This window comes from Lissotriton vulgaris, chromosome 4_1 (assembly GCF_964263255.1).
Source record: "Lissotriton vulgaris chromosome 4_1, aLisVul1.2, whole genome shotgun sequence".
Lineage (NCBI taxonomy): Eukaryota > Metazoa > Chordata > Amphibia > Caudata > Salamandridae > Lissotriton > Lissotriton vulgaris.
In genome coordinates this window covers 1,717,003,014-1,717,024,386 of record NC_141691.1, presented here as the reverse complement: position 1 = coordinate 1,717,024,386, position 21,373 = coordinate 1,717,003,014, and the positions used below count along the sequence as shown (strand labels likewise).

The 21,373-nt window shown below is 47.9% G+C and overlaps 2 protein-coding genes across 2 annotated transcripts in view; one reads left to right on the top strand and one right to left on the bottom strand.

Annotated features, from left to right (window-relative positions):
• Positions 1–310: 310 nt before the first annotated feature.
• On the bottom strand, positions 311–1,783 carry LOC147724439 (uncharacterized). The gene is given in 3 exon segments (XM_086918048.1): positions 311–393; positions 575–1,412; positions 1,415–1,783. Coding segments are annotated over 3 exon segments (1,290 nt in total).
• Positions 1,784–3,177: 1,394 nt separating this feature from the next.
• RBM12B (RNA binding motif protein 12B) overlaps positions 3,178–21,373 on the top strand; it is a 43,871-nt gene continuing 25,675 nt past the window's right edge. Inside the window, exon 1 of the mRNA XM_086965989.1 lies at positions 3,178–3,343. The gene's annotated coding sequence lies outside the window, so the exon portion shown is untranslated. The remainder of the gene's footprint in view (positions 3,344–21,373) is intronic.

Here is a 21,373-nt window from a genome sequence, read left to right as displayed (position 1 = left end):
ACAGGACGGAGAAGCTTCGTGAAGCACCACGGAGCCGAGGAAAGACCGAAGGGGAGAACTTTGTACTCGTACCAAGTTCCCAGCCATTGAAACTGAAGATAGCGACAATGAGGGGCAAAAATTGGCACTGAGAGATAAACATCTTTGAGATCTAGACGAACCATCCAGTCTCCCTCTTGCAGTAAGTCTCGTAGAAGATGAATGCCCTCCATTTTGAAATGGCGATAGACTACTCCGCCGTTGAATTCTTTCAAGTTGAGGACCAAACGAGACCCCCCCCTTTTTTTCTGAACCAGAAAAACGTTGCTGACTAAACCTTTGGGATGAGGTGTCGTGGGGCAAGGGCCCCTCTTGACAGAAGAGAGGCGATCTCTGCGGAGATAAACTCTTGATCTTGCAGGAAAAAAACAAGAGGACGCGGCCGAAGATGCTGGAGAGGGCGAGAATAAAACTCGATCTTGAACCCCTGCACCGTTTCCAGCACCCAGGCATCTCTGGAGATCAATTGCCAATTGTGGATAAAAAATCGAATTCTGCCCTCCAAAATCACATCTGAAGCTAGAATCAAGTTCACCTGAGGCGGAATCTGGACAACCTTCTTGGTTACCGTTGTAACCACCTTTTCCGAAGTTGCCTCTGCCCTTTTTGGAAGGATAGAAAGAAGACTTGGTGCCTGAATAAGACTGGTTGCCACGCTGGGACTTGTTGCCTCTCTGCGAGGCCTGGTCAGCTCCATGGCCGGACGAACGTCCCCTTCGTCCGGCCCTGCCAAAAAGTGGACGGAAGGCACGTCGGAGATTGGCTTGGGCCTTGTCCAGCCCACTGAAGGGGGAGACGAACTTCGTCAATTCCTTGAGGAAAGGCGCACCGAAAAGTAAGCCTTGCGCCTGAGGACCAGATTCAGAGGAAGCTAGGTCTGTCAATCTGGGATCAAGTTTCATAAGAATAGAACGGCGTTGTTCCGATGAAAGTGCGCAGTTCGCATTGCCAAGAATGCATACGGCGCGTTGGGACCACCCAACCAACTTGTCCGGGTCAAGTAAAGCACCGGATTCTTTGGCGCGATAGGCCATATCCAGGATTTTGGTGAGGGGTCCCAGCAGATCCAAAAGTTTGTCTTGACACGAACGCCAAGAACGATCCAAACCCTTCGTAGGATCCTTTGAATATTTCTTCATGTAAGTTATCATAGTGGGATCCACTTCAGGAGTAAAGGCCAACTTGTTTGAAAGATCGGGACGAGGGCACTCAGAGCGCAAACACGCCCGTACCTCCTTCTCAAAAGGAGTGCGAATATGATCCTGTATGTAATCAGCGACCTCAGGAAAGGGCAACCAGGATGAAGAATTTGGATGCACTATATCTGCAGGATCGAAAGTCAATACCTAAGGAGTCGCGGGGCAACCACGTAGTGTTCCTTCCTGGATTTCTTGGAAGGTGGCGGCCTCGCCGGTTCAGAAGAGGATGAGGAAGAAGATGAACCATCATCTGAAGCCGAAGAAGGAGAATCACGGGCAGGAGCAGAGCGCTTCTTAGGCCGTGGCGCTGAAGACAAGGACTTCGCTAATTTTACAAAGTCCGAACGATGTGGATTCTTAGGCGACTTACCACTGCGCCCAGAGGAAGGAGGCAGCCAGCCCTGCTGGCCAGCATAGTCAGATAAATGTTTTTTCAATGGCGCAATCGCCTGAAACAGAGCTTGTCCCATGAAGTCATCCATGGAGGCAGAGGGCTCCTCCTCATTATAGTAGCCATATTCTTCCTCATCATAATAATCAGCCATAACTGGTCCAAGTTTAAAAGGCCAAAGCCAAGTTTGGGGAGTGGAACCCCTCAATGCAAGCAGTAACACAACACCTGACAAGCAGGGTACAATGTAGTTGAAAGTGGAGAGAGGGCTTGCACCACAAAAACAATTTCACCACTCTAGGCAGAGCCTTTGCGAATATTTTACAACCCCTGCAATTAGAAGGCAAGAGGGGCGTGATAGGGCTCAAGCGGCTGGCAGAACCGGGCACGGCACACAAGAAACCATGAAATGTCAGAAATGCCTCAGGAATGACAAGCGCAGCGACGTGCGTTGGCAAACCAAAACAAACGCCGACGCGCATGCGTGCGCAGCAGCCAGCCGATAGGAGGGACGCGCGACACACGCGCGTCTCTCCAGCCCCGTAAACCTCCCGCTCCACACAGAACAAAGACGCGACACAGCGCGTCTTGCAGAGAGGCGAACACGCGCTCTCAAAACAAAAGCCGAAAGAAAACAGTCACGGAAGACCGGGAAGAGCAATTAAACAACGCGCATCCAAGAGGACAAAAAGCGCGAAGGAACCACAGAAGCACACAAGTGCGGGCAATATTACAACGCCGTAGCAACTGTATACAGCAAACAACAAAGTAAGGCATACATGTAAGCAAACAGTGAGTAATAATAGAAATGCACTTAACTGGCTGCGAAGCAGCAAAGAAAGAAGAAGTTATGACCTCTGTGACCCTATTTATAATATCAGTGGACTTATGGGTATTGTAGTTTTCATCTTTACTGTGTTCTAATTGGCTGCTGTTGTTTTCTCAGTAAAGAAATAGAGAAAAGCATAATCGGAGCCTCCGTCCTGCCATAGAATCTGTTCCTTGTACTCCTAGGCTCGAGGACTGCACAGCTGTGTTATTGTGCTCGTGCATCCTCTCTCTGCCTAATGTGATGATTCAAATTGTGGTGGGGATTCATGTGGTGTGGGAGGCCGTTGCGAGTGGTTGAGGTGGTGAAAGCTGGTCGGCGGCGGCGTCCGCGTCTCCTCATAGTATCGGGGTTATGTTGTCAATAAAGGATAACCTGTAAACTGCGGCTACGTTTATTCTTTACAACACATGTGAAAGATCCCACTCATGTTGCCAAAGGAAAAATCTAAATTTAGATGACCAGTCAGAGTAGAATGCAATTTGCTGGAAATGTTCGTTAATGGAACTTTTTAAAATCAAATAACTAGTAAATTCTGACACAAAACTATTGTTTTTAATTAAGGGATGTAATGACTTTCAGTTCATTTTTTTTGTGCCGCGTTATGCCTCTTTCATACTGCAATTGATTTTGTGCATTGATGATTTTGTTTATAAAGTTTTATTCGAAAAAAGCAGAAAAGAAATCGGAGCGTGGCCATGACGCTCCCAGTCTGCACCGCGGCAGGTGAGAGCGCTTCCGAAACAAGTCTCGACGACAGAAGTCAGTAAGTCGCCATTTGCTTTCGGTGCAGAAAGGAGTAATCGAGGGATGCTCTCGAGCATCCTGTGGTGGCGCCATTTTGTCGCATTGTACGTTGGGGGAGATAGGAGGCGGCAGGAAGCGGTGAGTGCGGGACGATCTCGGGCGGGTGAATTAGTCTAATGAGTCGTGTGTCTGCGTGGTAAAGAAAAAGTTGCCGTAGTCGACGTCTCAAAGTCCGAAACAGTCTCCATACCAGCTACGTTTTCTTAGACTCTTAGTCCGCAAGCGAGGGCTCGGCAGAGAGTTCAGGCCGCATGTTCTTAGTGACTGCGCTTGTAATGAGCAGGTTACAGCTCCGCACATTTTTGCCTCTGGTCTCTGTCACAGAACGCCCTTTTAAGGGTTAATTGGGATTGCGCGTTCAATTGTATACGTGTTTTATTGTGTAGGGTTGTCACCCCAGATACGTAAAGTCTCCCTTATTCACAGTGGGGCTCACAAACATGGACTGGCGGTTTAGTTCAGTTCTTCGTGATAGCAGGCAAAATGTCACGTATTTGGAAGACTAGGACCTGATCTTTAAATGCACCTCTCTAAAAGTCTATTATGGACATAATGGCTCCCGGAAGCTGTATCACCGGTTGAGGGGGTGGGGGGATGCAATCTTTCATTAGAAGAAGGGACAGATTTGGACATAAAGGAGAGTCGCCTCACAACTTTGTCATACATTCTTATTGAGCTTTTGGGGTGGCCTTTTAATTTTACTTTCATTTTGATTGTTTTATCGTTCAACTGCCGGATCCTGTCTTATGAAACCGTATCAATGTGTGACGCCTCTTCCTATGCGTTCTTAAGATACGATGATTAGTTGTCGCATACAATAATTTTTCATAACTTGAGAGATCTGTCACCTTCACATGCCAGACATGAACATTTTGCTTTATGGCTTTCTTCTGTTTTAGAATAGGGCTCGTATTTATTTTCTCAACTAAAGTTAGAAGATATCCACTAAAATTAGAAGCAATATAAAGCGCTACGCCACATTTAAACTATCGTATATTAGAATCTATAATTAAACGCTTTACTTTGACTAAGCTGTGTATATAATTCTCGCCACAAACTCTATGGCCATTGTTTTGTATTACCTGTCGGCATACTCCTGGTGCTGTACTCTACTTTAGGAAAGGCTGCATATCAACATTTAGGCTGCACACTGCAGAATCACGATTTTTAAACCAAAAGAATGTTACTTTATTTTTCCACTGCCTAACATTTTGTGCACTTTAGTGCAATCTATTCTCACTATTTGTGTTGTGGCTGTCTTTGGCAAGCTTATGAGCTACATTATACTGAACCCCGATGTATTGCAGATTGCTTAATTGACCCCCGGTATGTCATGCCAACAGCTACGAATTCAGCTCGCTATTTGGCATACATGGAATTATGACCTGTACTAAAGGCAAGCAATACAGATTTGTATCGTCACAGCTTTTTTTTTTTTTTTTTTTTTAAATCTTCATAGTTTCTGCTCCAAGTGTTTATCAGTAGCGTCTTTTAGCTGTTTTTGAAGTAAGTGAAGTCAACACAGCGTTATTTAAGAAAAGCTGGTTTATTTCCACTTTTGACATCACCCACAGCATGCCGCGTTCATCCGGCTCGGAAGTCAAACTTTATCTTTCACTTGCCATTCGAAGCCTTCACAGGGGCCGCTGTGTGCGAGTTTGCATTAATTTACATCACTTACAGTATACATCTCATGAGCTAAACAGTGTACAGTAACGCGCGGTGGAAGTGCAGAAGATGCCATGCCAACATTACTCCGGACCCAAAAACTATTTAAAATAAACTTTACATGTCTATTACTTAATACCTAATAAAGTCATCACACTTTCAGGAACTTTTCTGAATCGTGAACCACTCACATTTCCATTACCATTGTGACTAACGTCAGCATGAACAGATCCTGAAGGCTACACTTGTTCACTACTCGCACTTACAGAAATTGTGGCTGCATTCACATGTCATATGGCAGCCAATGCGCCCGATCTTGGTTATCTACGGACAACTACTTCTGTTGCATGATGTTGGCTTGTTCAAGTGTAACCTTCATTAGTTTTCTCTTGTTCCACTAACCTTTCCCTACAATAAATGCAGCGCCTTAGTTAACTTTGCTCACTTGTACTGGCATGAAAAACTTGGGACTCCCCTTTCCTTACTTTGAGGGGTTTCATGATTAACACCCAATCGCCAACTGACCAGTCCTTAACCACTTAAGCCATAATTCATGGCAAATTTATTTGTCATCTGTTTCATGGCAACCGTAGTTATCACTTTTGGCCACATTTTTCTTCTCACTCGACCATGATGGGAACAGAGATGTGTGCACCTCACTGCCCCCTAATAAAGAACATGGAGTAACCCCCCATAGTGCAGTGTGGTGATGTATTATACTTCCACACCTTCAGTTCAATGAAATCACTTACATCCAACCTTGAAGCAATGGCTGTCTGTATGCCTTCTTTCATGGTGTTATTGCCATGCTCCACTAGAACATTCGGAGTGGGAGAGTATAGCGCAACTTTGAGATGAAATATGTCTTGCATAAGTATGAACTTACACAACCTTGTCTGTGACAATGAACCTGGAAGCGCCTTCTGTTAAAAATATTTTACTCCCACTTATTGGCCGTTTCCATATCCAGTGGGTCAACAAACTTCTATCCATTTGAGTAATAGTCAACATCTAGAATTAAATACCTCCTTCCTGAGGGCAATACTGCATATGGTCCTGAAAAGTCTAAACCAGAGGCCTTCCAACATTTTTTAGGCGCAAGAACCTGCACTTGACAAAAATATCTATAACCTAGAACTTCTCTTCATTAACAGCCATAAACGCCCCTCATGGCAAATAATTGTTACGATGGGGAAATATTAAAGCGTGTTTAGCAAACCAAAGGTATGTGGGTGACTGTGGTTTGGTGTCAGACGCTTACCTAACAGTTAAAAGAACAACACAGAAAAAATGCACAATGGTACTTTATTTCTCACAAACAAAACATAATTTGACACCACTTATTCAGATGGTAACACTTTTTAGGGCTCGGGCTCTTTGTACACTGTGCAGCAGTGTTGCGCAGCGACGAGAGTCCTATTCCAGGCGTTTTGAAAATGGACCTTGAAATTCTACATAGCTGTGCGTGTGGATTTCCAAGGGCCATTTTCATAGGCCTTCGCGTGCGTGCTGTTTTTAAACAAAACATGCAATAGGCTGTAGCGTAGCTCCGCCTATGGCCTATCAGTGTCTGTTACGCGCGCCATAGGCCATATATCTTCAATTATGGCAGCCAGACTCGGCCGCCATCACTGAAGAAATGTACTCGCAGTGGCGCGGCACCACTCGCAAGCATTTTTTTTTTTAGATCCATTTCACGGCGAAGCGCTGATGTCTTCCTGCAAAGCCACAGGCTGTGGGGCGCTGATATGTTTTTGTTTACTGCTGTTCACGGAAACGTGTACAAGAAGTACCGTCTTTCTTCCCGTGCCTGCCCTTAGTGCGATGCCTTCTTGTTTTTAAAGGGCAGTCTCTTCGATTAAAAAAAAAGTGCACCTCGCAGAAAAATCATTTCTGGCATGAGGTTAAAATGAAACGAAACCTTAATGCCTTATAGGCTGTACTCACACAATGTACATCAACATCATTGCCTACATTCTGACCTAATAACGATATTGACGCATGCACGTGACACTGATCAGCCGCGCGGCTTTCAGGGGAGCTACTAATTGCTTTATTCAGCTGCCCCAGGGAGCGCGCCTCCTGGCACCTTAGCTCTGGCCCCCCTCCGTTATTTACCCTAGCGCCTTTGATTCAGTGCTGGTGGGGAGGATGGCGAGTGGGGGGTGGGGTTACACAGTCGCAGCCTTTCGATCCTGGGGAGAATTGCAACAAGTATTTAGCTGTTTAATGTCAATCTGATTGCGCCCTGAAAACCACATGCGTTCCAGTGGGATTTTTCTCTGGATGTACCACATTTAATTTTAAATCAATATAGGGCATTTAATGAACTGCGAGGGGACTTTGCAGTGAACTTGGAGGGCACGCGTGACAATTTGGCGTCTGATGTAAGGAGTTTATTTACGGGCACTAATCACATTATGTATAGAAATGTGCAGACGTAAAACGCATGATCATTTAATCTCAAATTCTAAACTATACAACAGCCAGCGTGCTCTGCATAACCCTGTAATTTTTACGCCTAAACCCCTCCTTGCAACAATATTTTTGACAAAGTACCTTCGTAATACATGAATATTTATGCACTTTTATATAGCGTAAACAGTACCCAAAGGTATTAGAGCGACAGCATAAGTGGCTGCAGGAGTGAGAGTGGCTGCAGGAGTGAGAGTGGCTGCAGGAGTGAGCATGAGTGAGAGCAACTGCAGAGTGAGTGTTCCAGAGAGAGCAGGGTATGCTTGTGCGCTTACAAAGTGCGCTGACACACAGGAGCTAAAATAAAGAGCAGGTGAACAAGTCTTGGGAGCTTCATGGAGGCAGCCAGCCCTCTGTGAGGGGAGCAGCAAGGAGGGGACGCCCCAACCAATCAAGCCCAACTACTCATAACCTACTGTACGATTACAACACAGGCCAAAGGGCAGAGCTAGGTCTTTTTGTATTGCGTAGGGTGAGCAGTGTGTGAGTGTGTAGGGTGAGCAGTGTGTGTGTGTGTGTGTAGGGTGAACATTGTGTGTGGGTGTGCAGGGTGTGAGTGTGCAGGGTGAGCAGTGTGTGAGTGTGCAGGGTACGAAAACTAAGTCCACCACACACACACACACATAAGACCCCCACACACTCTCACCACCAGCCGGCAGTGCACGCTTTCACCGGGCGCACACACCACCAGCCGGCAGTGCACGCTTTCACCGGGCGCACACACCACCAGCCGGCAGTGCACGCTTTCACCGGGCGCACACACCCAGCCGGCAGTGCACAATTTCTACAGGCACACACACCATCAGTGCACACATCAATTGTTAACGCATCCACAACTAACTATTGTAGCAATCCAATATGGTGCACTTTACTTTTACACATATTCATCTAAAGCGCAGCATGCCACCATTGCTCCAATTCCAATCCAACCCACATAATTCCACTTCACACCACATGCATACACTACATAATACATGGCTAAAAGACATTGCCATTTACAATGCCATTAGTTCTAACTCAAATAAATCCAAGACCTATTGCCTTTCCAGTGCTTGTTTGAACTAATGACGGGTGTGCCTGTTTTTCTCCAGAGCGTTCAATCTGTGTTGTACCTCATTAGTACCAGTTTAACCTTTTTACCGCGGCGTAGAATCCGCCGTGGTGTATACGTTTCCATGCGCATGCGGGGCCGCGTCGGCCAACAGACGTGCCCAGCACTACGCAGGTACTGCACGCGATGGTCGCTGGCTGGCGCACGCAACAGGTTAACACCCAAATATAGCAATAAGAAACAAAAAGGTGATCAGTCCAGCTTTGCAAAGGGCCCTCTACTGCGCAGCAACACATTTCACTGCTTTTTTTAACTTTTGAACTGTTTGCGTAATTAAATGTTTTTTGTTAAAGATTGTGCAGCAGATGATGGTTTATGTGGCAAATTCGGCGACTCCATAATTATGCCAAAATTGCAGCAGGCACACAATCTTATATTTCCAGTGGCCCTGGGAATAATGTCTGTAATGCATTGGCTGCAACTTTAGTGCAAGGTATCCGAGGAGAACCATACTATATTTCATAGTATGCTGACGGCTTGGCTTTTACAGCTGCCTGGAACTGGAGGTTGCTGAACATCATTCATCATAATTAAAACATACAGTTTAAAAACATTAATGATGAACTTTAAGGTCCAAGTAGGATGCTTTGTTTAATTCCATGGCAGGAAGTGGGGCACTTAATCTTCTCTGACAGTTTTTCTAAAAAGGTTTTTATTTGTAACATTATGAAAACAGACTCTTCTATTTTAGCAAAAACTGACTCCTGGTTATATTAGTTTGCTGCTGTTGAGTCTGAACATGGGACGTGATAAAAGAAGTGAATAACAACAAACTATTCTGTACATTTTTTAGGTCCTTCATCGTCTTGTAGCTACATATAAAATAATGGGAAGCTTAAATGAAAAATGACTATAAAAAGTTGCTACTCAGTGGAAAATGCACTATAGAACATTATGAAACCTTTATTAGTCAGTGCACTGCGGAGGTGCAACAAGAGAGCTACAGAATTAACATCTTGACTGATGCAGGGGGGGGACTTGTGACCAGTGTTCCCTCGAACGCTCGCACTTAGTGCCCCCAAGCTCGCAGTGCTGTGTGTGGCACGCACACATCCCTGAGAGCATTGGCGCCACCACTGCAGCATGAAAAACGGGCATGTCAAACTTAAAGAGGAATTTAGCAAGTAACTTGCTACATTTCTTTTGTTTTCTCGAGTGTGACTGTGGAGCTCATTGTTTGCGTTTAAGTATTCGTGTTAATGGCAGAGCCCGTCAGGAGCTGCGATTAACGTGAATGCTTTAAACAAAAGCAAACCATGAGCCCCACAGTCGCACTCTGAAAAATGAAAGAAATGCAGCACCAAACACATCGTGTGCTTGTAGAATCACCTAAAAGCACACGCTGTGTTTCTAGACTTCCTGCATTTCTTCTCTTAACCCCTTCGCTGCGGCGGGAATTCCGCCGCAGCGCTAAGGGGGTGGAGCTGCCGAGCGGCGCTCGCATGCTCGTGACGGAGCCGCTCCGTCACGAGCCGCGGTTGAGCTGTGCTCGTGACGGAGCGGTTCCGTCACGAACGCGCCCGCTCAATGGAACGCTCAGCGCAGGTGCGAAATTCGCGCCGCGCAGGCGTGCCGAGCGGGCCATGACGGAACCGCTCTGTCATGAGCACAGCTCAACAGAGGCTCATGACGGAGTGGCTCCATCATGAGCATAGAACGGGTTAATGGAGCTGAGTTGCCAGGTGATTGTGTGCCTTTTTAGGTCTCGCCTGTTGTCGATGCGCATGCGCATCGAGCAAGCGAGACTATTGCGAGTTATCCACTCTTTATCCACACTGCAAGGAATCGTGGCGATTCCTTGCAGTGCACGATAAATTTAAGGTCAATGCGCATGCGCATTGAGCTTATGCGCATGCGCATTGACCTTAAAAGCGCGTGCGCGTGCACGTCCGTCTTTGTTAACCCCTCCGCCCCCTCCCGCCGTGTCGCATTTCTCCTCCCCCTCCCCTCTCTTCCTTCCGTCTTCCTGCCGTGTCGCACCTCTCCCCTCTCCGCCCCCTCCCCTGCCCGCCCCCTCCCCTGCCCTCCGTCTTTGTTAACCCGCTCCGCCCCCTCCCGCCGTGTCGCATTTCTCCTCCCCCTCCCCTCTCTTCCTTCCGTGAATCAAGCGGTATGGTGGAAGTCTGGCTGCGGCCAGACGCAGAGAACTGAAGCCTCTCTTGTCGCCTGCGTCCTGGAAATATTTTATTTCACGGCTACGGTTGGACCCCCATCAAAACTTGGACGAGGTATGAATTCCTTGGCGTTAAACGAGGTGGAAATATGCACAGCCATTTTGTTTGTGTTGGCCATCATAAAGATGGCCCAAACCTCCCAATGCTCTACCGGGAACACTGTCCAATGCAAGGCGCGTGCTACTGACCAGCCAGAAGCAAGCACGCTTAGGTGTCGCATCCACAGACCAGCCGTCATCCGCACTAAATCACTGGAGGGAAATATATTACCCTGACTGACCCTGCTCTGAATCTAGATCCAGGCAAGTGTATCACCTTGCCATTAAAAGGCAAACATTGCATAAACTTATGAGAACTATAGAGCGGGGTAGAGCTAAAACCTGGAAAGCACAGTTCTCAGAGGGAGTCCAGAAGTTTACTCCACAAAAGAGGTCTGTGAATTCTACTGTGAGAAAGAAAACTCACTACTCGCTTAATTCAAACCAAGCCAAACAGTAATGGTCGCAAATTAAATTCTGCAACCGTTTTCCGGGTACAAAGGACTTTGCACCATGGCGAACTTGCTTTTTTAACCTAAAAACCCATAAAACATACATAAAGTGAGGACAATGGTGGGTATTGAATTTCCGTGCAACATTAAAAGCGAAAACAATTCCATAAGTAGTGAGACATTTTTTATAACTGCCCTTCTTGATGGCTTTGCCTCCTTGCTCTGACCTCCCGCCGTGTCGCATTTCTCCTCCCCCTCCCCTCTCTTCCTTCCGTCTTCCTGCCGTGTCGCACCTCTCCCCTCTCCGCCCCCTCCCCTGCCCGCCCCCTCCCCTGCCCGCCGTGTTACGGTGAAAGGCTTGTTTAGTTTGCTGCCCCAGAAGTCGAACAGAGTTTGAGATTGCTCTGGTTGGTAAGCCTCCTTGTTTTCCAATTGCATGCTACCTTCATCATAGGGAGTCGCAAGTTTTTCTTTGGTTGTTCGATTGCTATATTTTTGCAGTCGGTGTTGGTAACTATATTTTGAATGTTTTAGAAATTGTGTAAATATCTACTAATACCGTTTCGCGCAGACGGTTGTCTCTAAAGGAAAGCGCTTGTCATTCTCACGCTCTCTTTTGGTAAAAGTTAACAAAAGAGTGAAAGTGTGCTCACCTTCGTAGAAGTGGTTGCAGTGCCAAAGTTTGAATGGGTTACTTGCATTGCTTTTTCCCCAAACCATTTTGTTGTGGTTTTGCACATTCAGGTGATGCTTTAGCTAGTAAATGTTCGTCTTCTATATATCTCTATGGTATATAACAGCATGGGAATTGACAACGACATATACTTTGTAGAACTAAGAACCCTAAACCATTATCCCGCACCGCCCCCCTCCACGGAATGTCCATGACTCGCTAGTACTTTCAATCACTTTTTGACGTAAATGATGCCTTTTTTATGTCTCCTCTTAAATGTTGGTTTTATGAAACCTTAAAAAGAATTAGGAAGACGTTTTACAGTGAACTTGGTTGTATAGTTAAGTGGTGATATTCCCTTGTCGCCTCCTCGTCGAAAAGGTTAAGAACGGATGTATAAAGTTGGGTTAATTCCTATATTCCCCGCGCATTGGATATGTTATTCACTGTATGCCGCCTATATACCGAAACAGTGTTTCCCTCCCCTCCTCACGTCTTTAGATTTAATAAGTAACGTTTTTTATATCAAGGAATAGGGGTAAAATAAAGCAAACTGTGTTTTTTATCTCGCTCTTGGGGCGAGGGGCCCTGACCCCTCTCTCACGGTCTTGTATGTTTTCCTTTGTTTTTCTTCACATATGGCGCTCAAAGGCCTGTTTACATTTCCAAAGTAGATAGTCTAGGTCCCCTGCAAGGCAGAGACATGCAAATCAGTTTCTCGATCTGCTGCAATAATTACTGGCAATTAAGGGCCTGGTTCTCCCTTCTTTGAGGGCAACTCTGCGACACTACGCCGCCCTCAACCCCTCACTCACTCACCCTCACTCACTCACCCTCACTCACTCACCCTCAACCCCTCACCCTCACTCACCCTCACTCACTCACCCTCAACACCTCACCCTCACTCACCCTCAACCCCTCACCCACACTCACCCACACTCACCCTCACTCACCCTCACTCACCCTCACTCACCCTCACTCACCCTCACCCACCCACACTCACCCACACTCACCCTCACTCACCCACACTCACCCACACTCACCCTCACTCACCCTCACTCACCCTCACTCACCCTCACTCACCCTCACTCACCCTCACTCACCCTCACTCACCCTCACTCACCCTCACTCACCCTCACTCACCCTCACTCACCCTCACTCACCCTCACTCACCCTCACTCACCCTCACTCACCCTCACTCACCCTCACTCACCCTCACTCACCCTCACTCACCCTCACTCACCCTCACTCACCCTCACTCACCCTCACTCACCCTCACTCACCCTCACTCACCCTCACTCACCCTCACTCACCCTCACTCACCCTCACTCACCCTCACTCACCCTCACTCACTCACCCTCAACACCTCACCCTCACTCACCCTCACTCACCCTCACTCACCCTCAACCCCTCACCCTCACTCACCCTCAACCCCTCACCCTCACTCACCCTCAACCCCTCACCCTCACTCACCCTCAACCCCTCACCCACACTCACCCCCACTCACCCCCACTCACCCCCACTCACCCCCACTCACCCCCACTCACCCTCACTCACCCTCACTCACCCTCACTCACCCTCACTCACCCTCACTCACCCTCACTCACCCTCACTCACCCTCACTCACCCTCACTCACCCTCACTCACCCTCACTCACCCTCACTCACCCTCACTCACCCTCACTCACCCTCACTCACCCTCACTCACCCTCACTCACCCTCACTCACCCTCACTCACCCTCACTCACCCTCACTCACCCTCACTCACCCCCTCACTCACCCTCACTCACCCTCACTCACCCTCACTCACCCTCACTCACCCTCACTCACCCTCACTCACCCTCACTCACCCTCACTCACCCTCACTCACCCTCACTCACCCTCACTCACCCTCACTCACCCTCAACCCCTCACCCTCACTCACCCTCAACCCCTCAACCCCTCACCCTCACTCACCCTCAATCCCTCACCCTCACTCACCCTCAATCCCTCACCCTCACTCACCCTCAACCCCTCACCCTCACTCACCCTCACTCACCCTCACTCACCCTCACTCACCCTCACTCACCCTCACTCACCCTCACTCACCCTCACTCACCCTCACTCACCCTCACTCACCCTCACTCACCCTCACTCACCCTCACTCACCCTCACTCACCCTCACTCACCCTCAACCTCACCCTCACTCACCCCTCACCACCCTCACTCACCCTCACTCACCCTCACTCACCCTCACTCACCCTCACTCACCCTCACTCACCCTCACTCACCCTCACTCACCCTCACTCACCCTCACTCACCCTCACTCACCCTCACTCACCCTCACTCACCCTCACTCACCCTCACTCACCCTCACTCACCCTCACTCACCCTCACTCACCCCCACTCACTCACCCTCAACACCTCACCCTCACTCACCCTCACTCACTCACCCTCAACACCTCACCCTCACTCACCCTCACTCACTCACCCTCAACACCTCACCCTCACTCACCCCCACTCACCCACCCTCACCCACACTCACCCTCCCTCACCCTCCCTCACCCTCCCTCACCCTCCCTCACCCTCCCCTCACCCTCCCTCACCCTCCCTCACCCTCCCTCACCCTCCCTCACCCACCCTCACTCACCCTCACTCACCCTCAACCCCTCACCCTCACTCACCCTCAACCCCTCACCCTCACTCACCCTCACTCACCCTCACTCACCCTCACTCACCCCAACCCCTCACCCTCACTCACCCTCAATCCCTCACCCTCACTCACCCTCAATCCCTCACCCTCACTCACTCACCCTCACTCACCCTCACTCACTCACCCTCACTCACCCTCACTCACCCTCACTCACCCTCACTCACCCTCACCCTCACTCACCCTCACTCACCCTCACTCACCCTCACTCACTCTCTCACTCTCACTCACTCACCCTCACTCACTCACCCTCAATCCCTCACCCTCACTCACTCACCCTCACTCACCCTCACTCACTCACCCTCACTCACCCTCACTCACCCTCACTCACCCTCACTCACCCTCACTCACCCTCACTCACCCTCACTCACCCTCACTCACCCTCACTCACCCTCACTCACCCTCACTCACCCTCACTCACCCTCACTCACCCTCACTCACCCTCACTCACCCTCACTCACCCTCACTCACCCTCACTCACCCTCACTCCACCCTCACTCACCCTCACTCACCCTCACTCACCCTCACTCACCCTCACTCACCCTCACTCACCCTCACTCACTCACCCTCACTCACTCACACTCACTCACTCACCCTCACTCACTCACCCTCACTCACCCTCACTCACTCACCCTCACTCACTCACCCTCACTCACTCACCCTCACTCACTCACCCTCACTCACCCTCACTCACCCTCACTCACCCTCACTCACCCTCACTCACCCTCACTCACCCTCACTCACCCTCACTCACCCTCACTCACCCTCACTCACCCTCACTCACCCTCACTCACCCTCACTCACCCTCACTCACCCTCACTCACCCTCACTCACCCTCACTCACCCTCACTCACCCTCACTCACCCTCACTCACCCTCACTCACCCTCAACCCCTCACTCACCCTCAACCCCTCACCCTCACTCACCCTCAACCCCTCACCCTCACTCACCCTCAACCCCTCACCCTCACTCACCCTCAACCCCTCACCCTCACTCACCCTCAACCCCTCACCCTCACTCACCCTCAACCCCTCACCCTCACTCACCCTCAACCCCTCACCCTCACTCACCCTCAACCCCTCACCCTCACTCACCCTCAACCCCTCACCCTCACTCACCCTCAACCCCTCACCCTCACTCACCCTCACTCACCCTCAACCCCTCACCCTCAACCTCATGCTAAAGATTTACAAAAAAAACCATTAACAATTCTAAAAGCACTAACTCTAATGCTGCGAGACCTATTGCATTTCTAATGCTTGTTTAAAAGTTCATGTTAATTGCAGCTCATGAAGGGCCCTGTCATTAACATGAACACTTTAAGAAAGGCACACAATCACCCCGCAGCTGCGCTCTATTAAGAGAAGAAATGCAGCAAGCCTGCAAACGTGGCATTTGTAGTTGTCTTTAGCGCGTACATTTATCTTGTTATGTAGGCTGTTGTCGCTGCTTGCACAGATTTATTCCTGTGTCTTTGTGCTGTCCTGTTCAGACAGTTTGCTCTGTCAGTGCATAGTGGTATATATTTAGCAGCCCGGGAGCAGTGCCTACGTTTAAGAATACCTCCTCCCGCGCCCCACATGCTGAGACAACCGCCTCTCCCTGCATGCCAGCCTCTGACAGATTGAAGCGCGGATTTTGCAGCAGGTCCTGTTTCTAGAAGCTACGAACGCCATCGACTCTGAAGGAGTATTGGCTTCTTCTAAAGGAGGGCATAAGGTGGTGAGGCTGGAGCAATGAGATAATGAACTGCCAGCCAGATGTCACTGAATGAGTCAACTTAAGCAAAGGGACTTCCTGCGCATCCGCGATACCAATACCGCCAGCAATCTGGAGGGAAACCGATTTAGACTTGGGGTATCGATAATCTATCCTTTTTTGGAGCCTCTGATGTCATCCGCTCCTTTCTCAGCACACATAGGCTGTATGCTGCCACACCTGTGATATGTTCCCTCCGGTTCTTCCTTATTTTTTCCAGTGTATGTCTGTGTGTGTTTGACGACATTAAGTCTCAAGCAATTTCACATTTTGTCAGATTTCCAGACTTGCAGAGCACATTTCAAATAACGTAGAAGTGCAGAAAATGATGCAAGTACGACTCCACTCTGAAGGCTAAGTTGCAACTTGTCACACAGGCGCAGATAAAGCCCTCACTATGTTGCACTTTTCTTCTCCCCCTTTTCTCTTTCTCTTGCATACATCTTGAAAGAGCAACGGGAAAAAGCATGCACCGAATATCACCCTAAAAATCAAAATGCCCGTCTTTGGGTGGGGGTGGAGAAGGTAGAATTTTCAAAATTGAGAGAGTTCTAATTAACCGTTTATAAAGTACACACCACAAACTAAATTTTCTACTGCTGAGTATAATTAGGGTTCTTACGCAATTAATGATGACATTTGTGATTTTTTTTTATACCTCACAACGATGAAAGGCTGAGCAGGCACTGCTTGGGGTTGAACCGGTTAGCCTCAGGTTCTACACCCATTTAGCCAGTGGGTGCTCGACCCACTAAGCCTTCTACTTGGCGTCTGTTGCACAGACCACAAATCGAAAGATGCCTTTGCTTTAAAATAAAAGTTGTTGATGTTCGCTTATTCTGTGCGTCTCAGATTAAACCTTTATAAAAGTTGGACTGGGGCCGGCGACTATTAATCAGGTCTAACGCAGCAGCTCACCCTCAAGCTATCTAATGTTTAAAAGGGATGGGTTCATCAGGGGTGATGTCAAACTGAAATAAAGCTTTGTAGAAGACATATTTTAAATAATGTCCCATTCACAATCGATTAGTCCGCTTTACACGAATCAACTACGTTCATTTTCCCTTTCAGATAAAAATAAAAGCGCATACATTAACAGCTTGAAACTTAATCTGCAATTGAATCCCCAAAGACATTTGCCATATCCTGAGTCATAATCAGGATAGGCTTCTACTACAGCCATGTAATTTAATTTCTCAAAAGTAAAAAAAAAATGCTGCCAAAGTTATGCATCTGTACTGTAACACTAACATGATCAATTTTTATATGGCAACAAATTTCCCACAAGAAGTATTTGCAGATATTTTAAAGTGAACTCCTGCAATCACCGAGGCCTCAATTTCACGTCTCCGTATTGGGGCCCTGGTTATTTCAAGTGATTAAAAATGATACCCTGGGAAAGCGCAAATGACCTTTTGAGTTAAACGTGATATTTCAATGCTTATGGCATTAAAATTTACATCCCTTTGTATTTTCGGACTTTGTACCTAAAGCTATATTTTTGGTTACTACTAGTATGTGGGAAGGCAATGACAATAACAAGGGCCACGTCATACATTATCAATGGATGCTGTTGGCATCCGGTGACACCGCAAATGAGCTCTACTTTTTACTCTTGGGGTCCTGAATCACGTACACTTGGAATTACAAATCCCAATCCCCTTCCCTAAAAACATAATTCTTGACCCCTGAAATGATGTGCTCTCAGCAGCAGCTACAGTGTGACAAAGCAGTAAGACTGCGGTGCGCCATCCTTGTGGAGAAGGTGGTGGCTGGGGTACGGGTTGGGTAATGACTTGAATCTCCCAAAGTCAATTTTTCCAAAAAACAATTTGTCTTTTTGAGAGGTAAAGCAAGGTTTATTGAAGGTGAGACTAGTTAAACGACGATGATTCGAAAAGTGTGGCAAAGCAGATTATTTCCAAAACAGTGTTTTGAAGTATATAAGCAATTATTGCTTTAAACCCAGATTATACAAACAGAATGTCTGAAAATATGGATTATAAGCTGGTTTTTAAAAACGCTTCCTACCTCTGCCGGTCACACTTTAACACTTGTGTGCCGCTCTGACTATAATCAAGTTCCGGGATCAAGTGACTAGACAAATACTGTGCCTTCGGTTCATGAAAGTACACCTGTTCAGAGAGCATGGCAGGGACTGAAAAGTTGACTGTTTTGTCAACAATCTCTGTCCAGGCTGATGCGGGGGTTTAGGATGGAATGGGTCCAGCAGGCTGTAAACCATAACATCCTGCGCAAGAGGCTCAGGTAATGTGACTCCTCTGCTGGAGAGTGAGGGAAGGCAAAACCAAGCTACCAACCCGCCAGTGTGTTTAATCTTCGAAGTATGTGTGGTCACCAAAAGGGTAGTGCGATTGTGGGGAAACAGCAGGCAAGACTCGCTCCATGGATCACCCAGGTGATGGCTGGTACCCCCAGAGTCGACTCACATGAAGGTTGACTGGAGCACGGCTAATTGATCTGTTAAGTTCTGGCCTGCCTGCTCAGCGCTGTTCATGAATATTCTATCTCTGACGCATAGCCTTTCAAATTTGAAGGAGCAGTTGCATGCTTTTATATTTTAGCGTACTGGTGCTGCCTTCTTAGCAGTGTGCATCAATTGCAGTATTGCCAGAGGGGCTCTAGAATACGTGCATTTTAATACGGTGATGCGGACACTAACATTAAAATGCAGTAATCGAAGGCTTGATGCAGCCCTACCCTAACCCAGCCCTGAAACTGCGAAAAGTAGAATTATAATCACTTTCTTATTGTATTTTTCCTGCATTTGTTAACGTTTTCATGTTAAACGCAGCACCCATCATGAGAACATGAAAACTTGAACAAATGCACACAATCACCCCGCGGCCCAGCTCTATAAAGAAAAGAAATGCCGCAACATAGCTGCCAAGTTTTTAAATTGCTATGTGGGACGGTTTCAAACAGGCCTTAACACAGTTCATGTGGATCTGTATGTGAGGAAATGCACCGTCTTTTTACTTTTTTAAGCAAAAGTTTGGAGTGATATTTGGCGTTGCACCCACACGGGCAGTCTGGTTACTGGCGCACATAGCCTTGGTTGCAGCGCACAAAGACCATACACTACCGCACACAGAGTAAAAAAATTAGAGGGAACATTTCTTGTGACTTGTGTATTTTTAGTGCTACAAAGTCACACCTGTGACAGAAAGCAGTGTGATTTTGTAAGTCACTCTTTTATACAAGCATTGCTCACATAATAAAATGGACTGCTGCAAAACGCACAAAGTTTTACAATAAAATGGTGTTTCCAAAATATAGATTTTTCTAATACTGAGACCCCGCGTGACAATTTTTTTTAGGTCGAGCAGAGCGCTGAGCTGCTTTAGGAAAACGACCTCTTGGAACCACTCGGGACTTTTCACACGCTTGTGCGTGTGTTTTTTTAAACATTTTTTCTATTGGGCTTTGCGTTCGTCTTTATAAAAAGACCGCACGCAACTGGGCAAAGGCGGGTGCATGTTCCACCATTGCCAGGAAATGTATCCGCCCACGGCTTGCGGTTACGAGCAGGGGCGCCATCTGTTCAGGGTCATGTCACCATCTATTTTTGATTGGCGCGTTTGCCGCGCTGCCATGACCTCTCCCTGCATAGTACAGCTGACACTGCCACTGCCCCTCTTGTTGTTGCCATGGTTACTTCCTTTACTGCCGTACTTGCAAGAGTGGTTACGAGCAGGGGCGCCATCTGTTCAGGGTCATGTCACCATCTGTTTTTAATTTGAGCGTTCGCCGCGCTGCTGTGACCTCTCCCCGCATAGTACAGCTGACACTACCACTACCCCTCTTGTTACCATGCTTGCCTCCTTTACTGCCTTACGTACATGGGTTCCGTCCTTGCCTCTTTGTAGATGTAAAATGTAAATCCGTGTTTGTAAAGCGCAAACTACTCCCCCTTACAGGTCTCAAGGTGCTGGGGGCCGTTGTGGAAATTAAGTGATCTGTTGCCCAGAGTCACATGGTGCTGAGCTGCCGCCGGGGACCGAACTGTGAACCATGTACTCTGAATTCAGCTGCCCTGGCTGCTGCACTACACCTCTCCAGGACTGCCCAGCGTTCCTCGTTACACTGGTGGTGTCTGTAACACACACACACACCCATGTCAGTCTGCATTCCCCCCTGCACCCACTGACTAGAGTTGTTACTTTCAGCTTTATCCATATTTGATGATGTGTGGGGTTGGGACACACTCCCTTGTAGGGTAGAGTCCGTCGTCCCAGGCTGTCCTCAGGACCCGGCCGCAGCCCAGCCAACAGCCTGCAACCTTTTAGCGAACTTGTTATCAAGCGTGTATTGGTGTTTGTTTGAAGGTCCTCTGAGACCTGGCATCAGCCCAGATCTGTGGAAGACTTGTGCTGAGACCCTTTTAAAGAACCCTCCACTGAGCACTGCAGTGTGCATCACGTCCACCGCCCCGTTGCTTTCTTTTTTATAAGCAACCAATCTACAACAGCTGTCACTCGATCCTGCCTTGCATGTGTACTTTCCAGTGCTTTTATATTGGAGCCGAAGTATTTAGTTTCTCTTTCGTTTTTTCAGCCAGTATCCACTCCTGTCCGCCGGTCTTAAAATGGCTTCAGCTTGCAGGCTAGAGTAGCTTATCTCTTGAGTGGACGCCACGGAAAACCCACGCTCACCTGCAACAGAGAACTGCCGTCGGCAGATAAGGTGGCCAACAGGAAGTGGCTGCTGGGAGGTGAGTGGTTGTGCAGATGTGGAGTAAGGCAAGGTTGGCCACCTGGAAACGTAGCACGTAAGCTAAAGGCAAGGGCTAAAACAAGTCACACTGGCATGGTGAGGCAACAATGTCTTTGTTTCAAACCCTTTTTTGAGCTATGGCAGCAATTTTTTTTATAGAACAATTTTTATTTATTTTAAGAATGCAGTTGTACCTTTTTAGGTCTCGCTGGTACTGCATCCGAAGGATGCGTCCAGCTGGAGACTTTTAGTTGCCGGTCTCGGGGGAATGAGGGACAAGAGGGTGTTACGAGCTTTTGCTGCCAGATTTGGGTGCGCGAACGTTCCGCCCCGC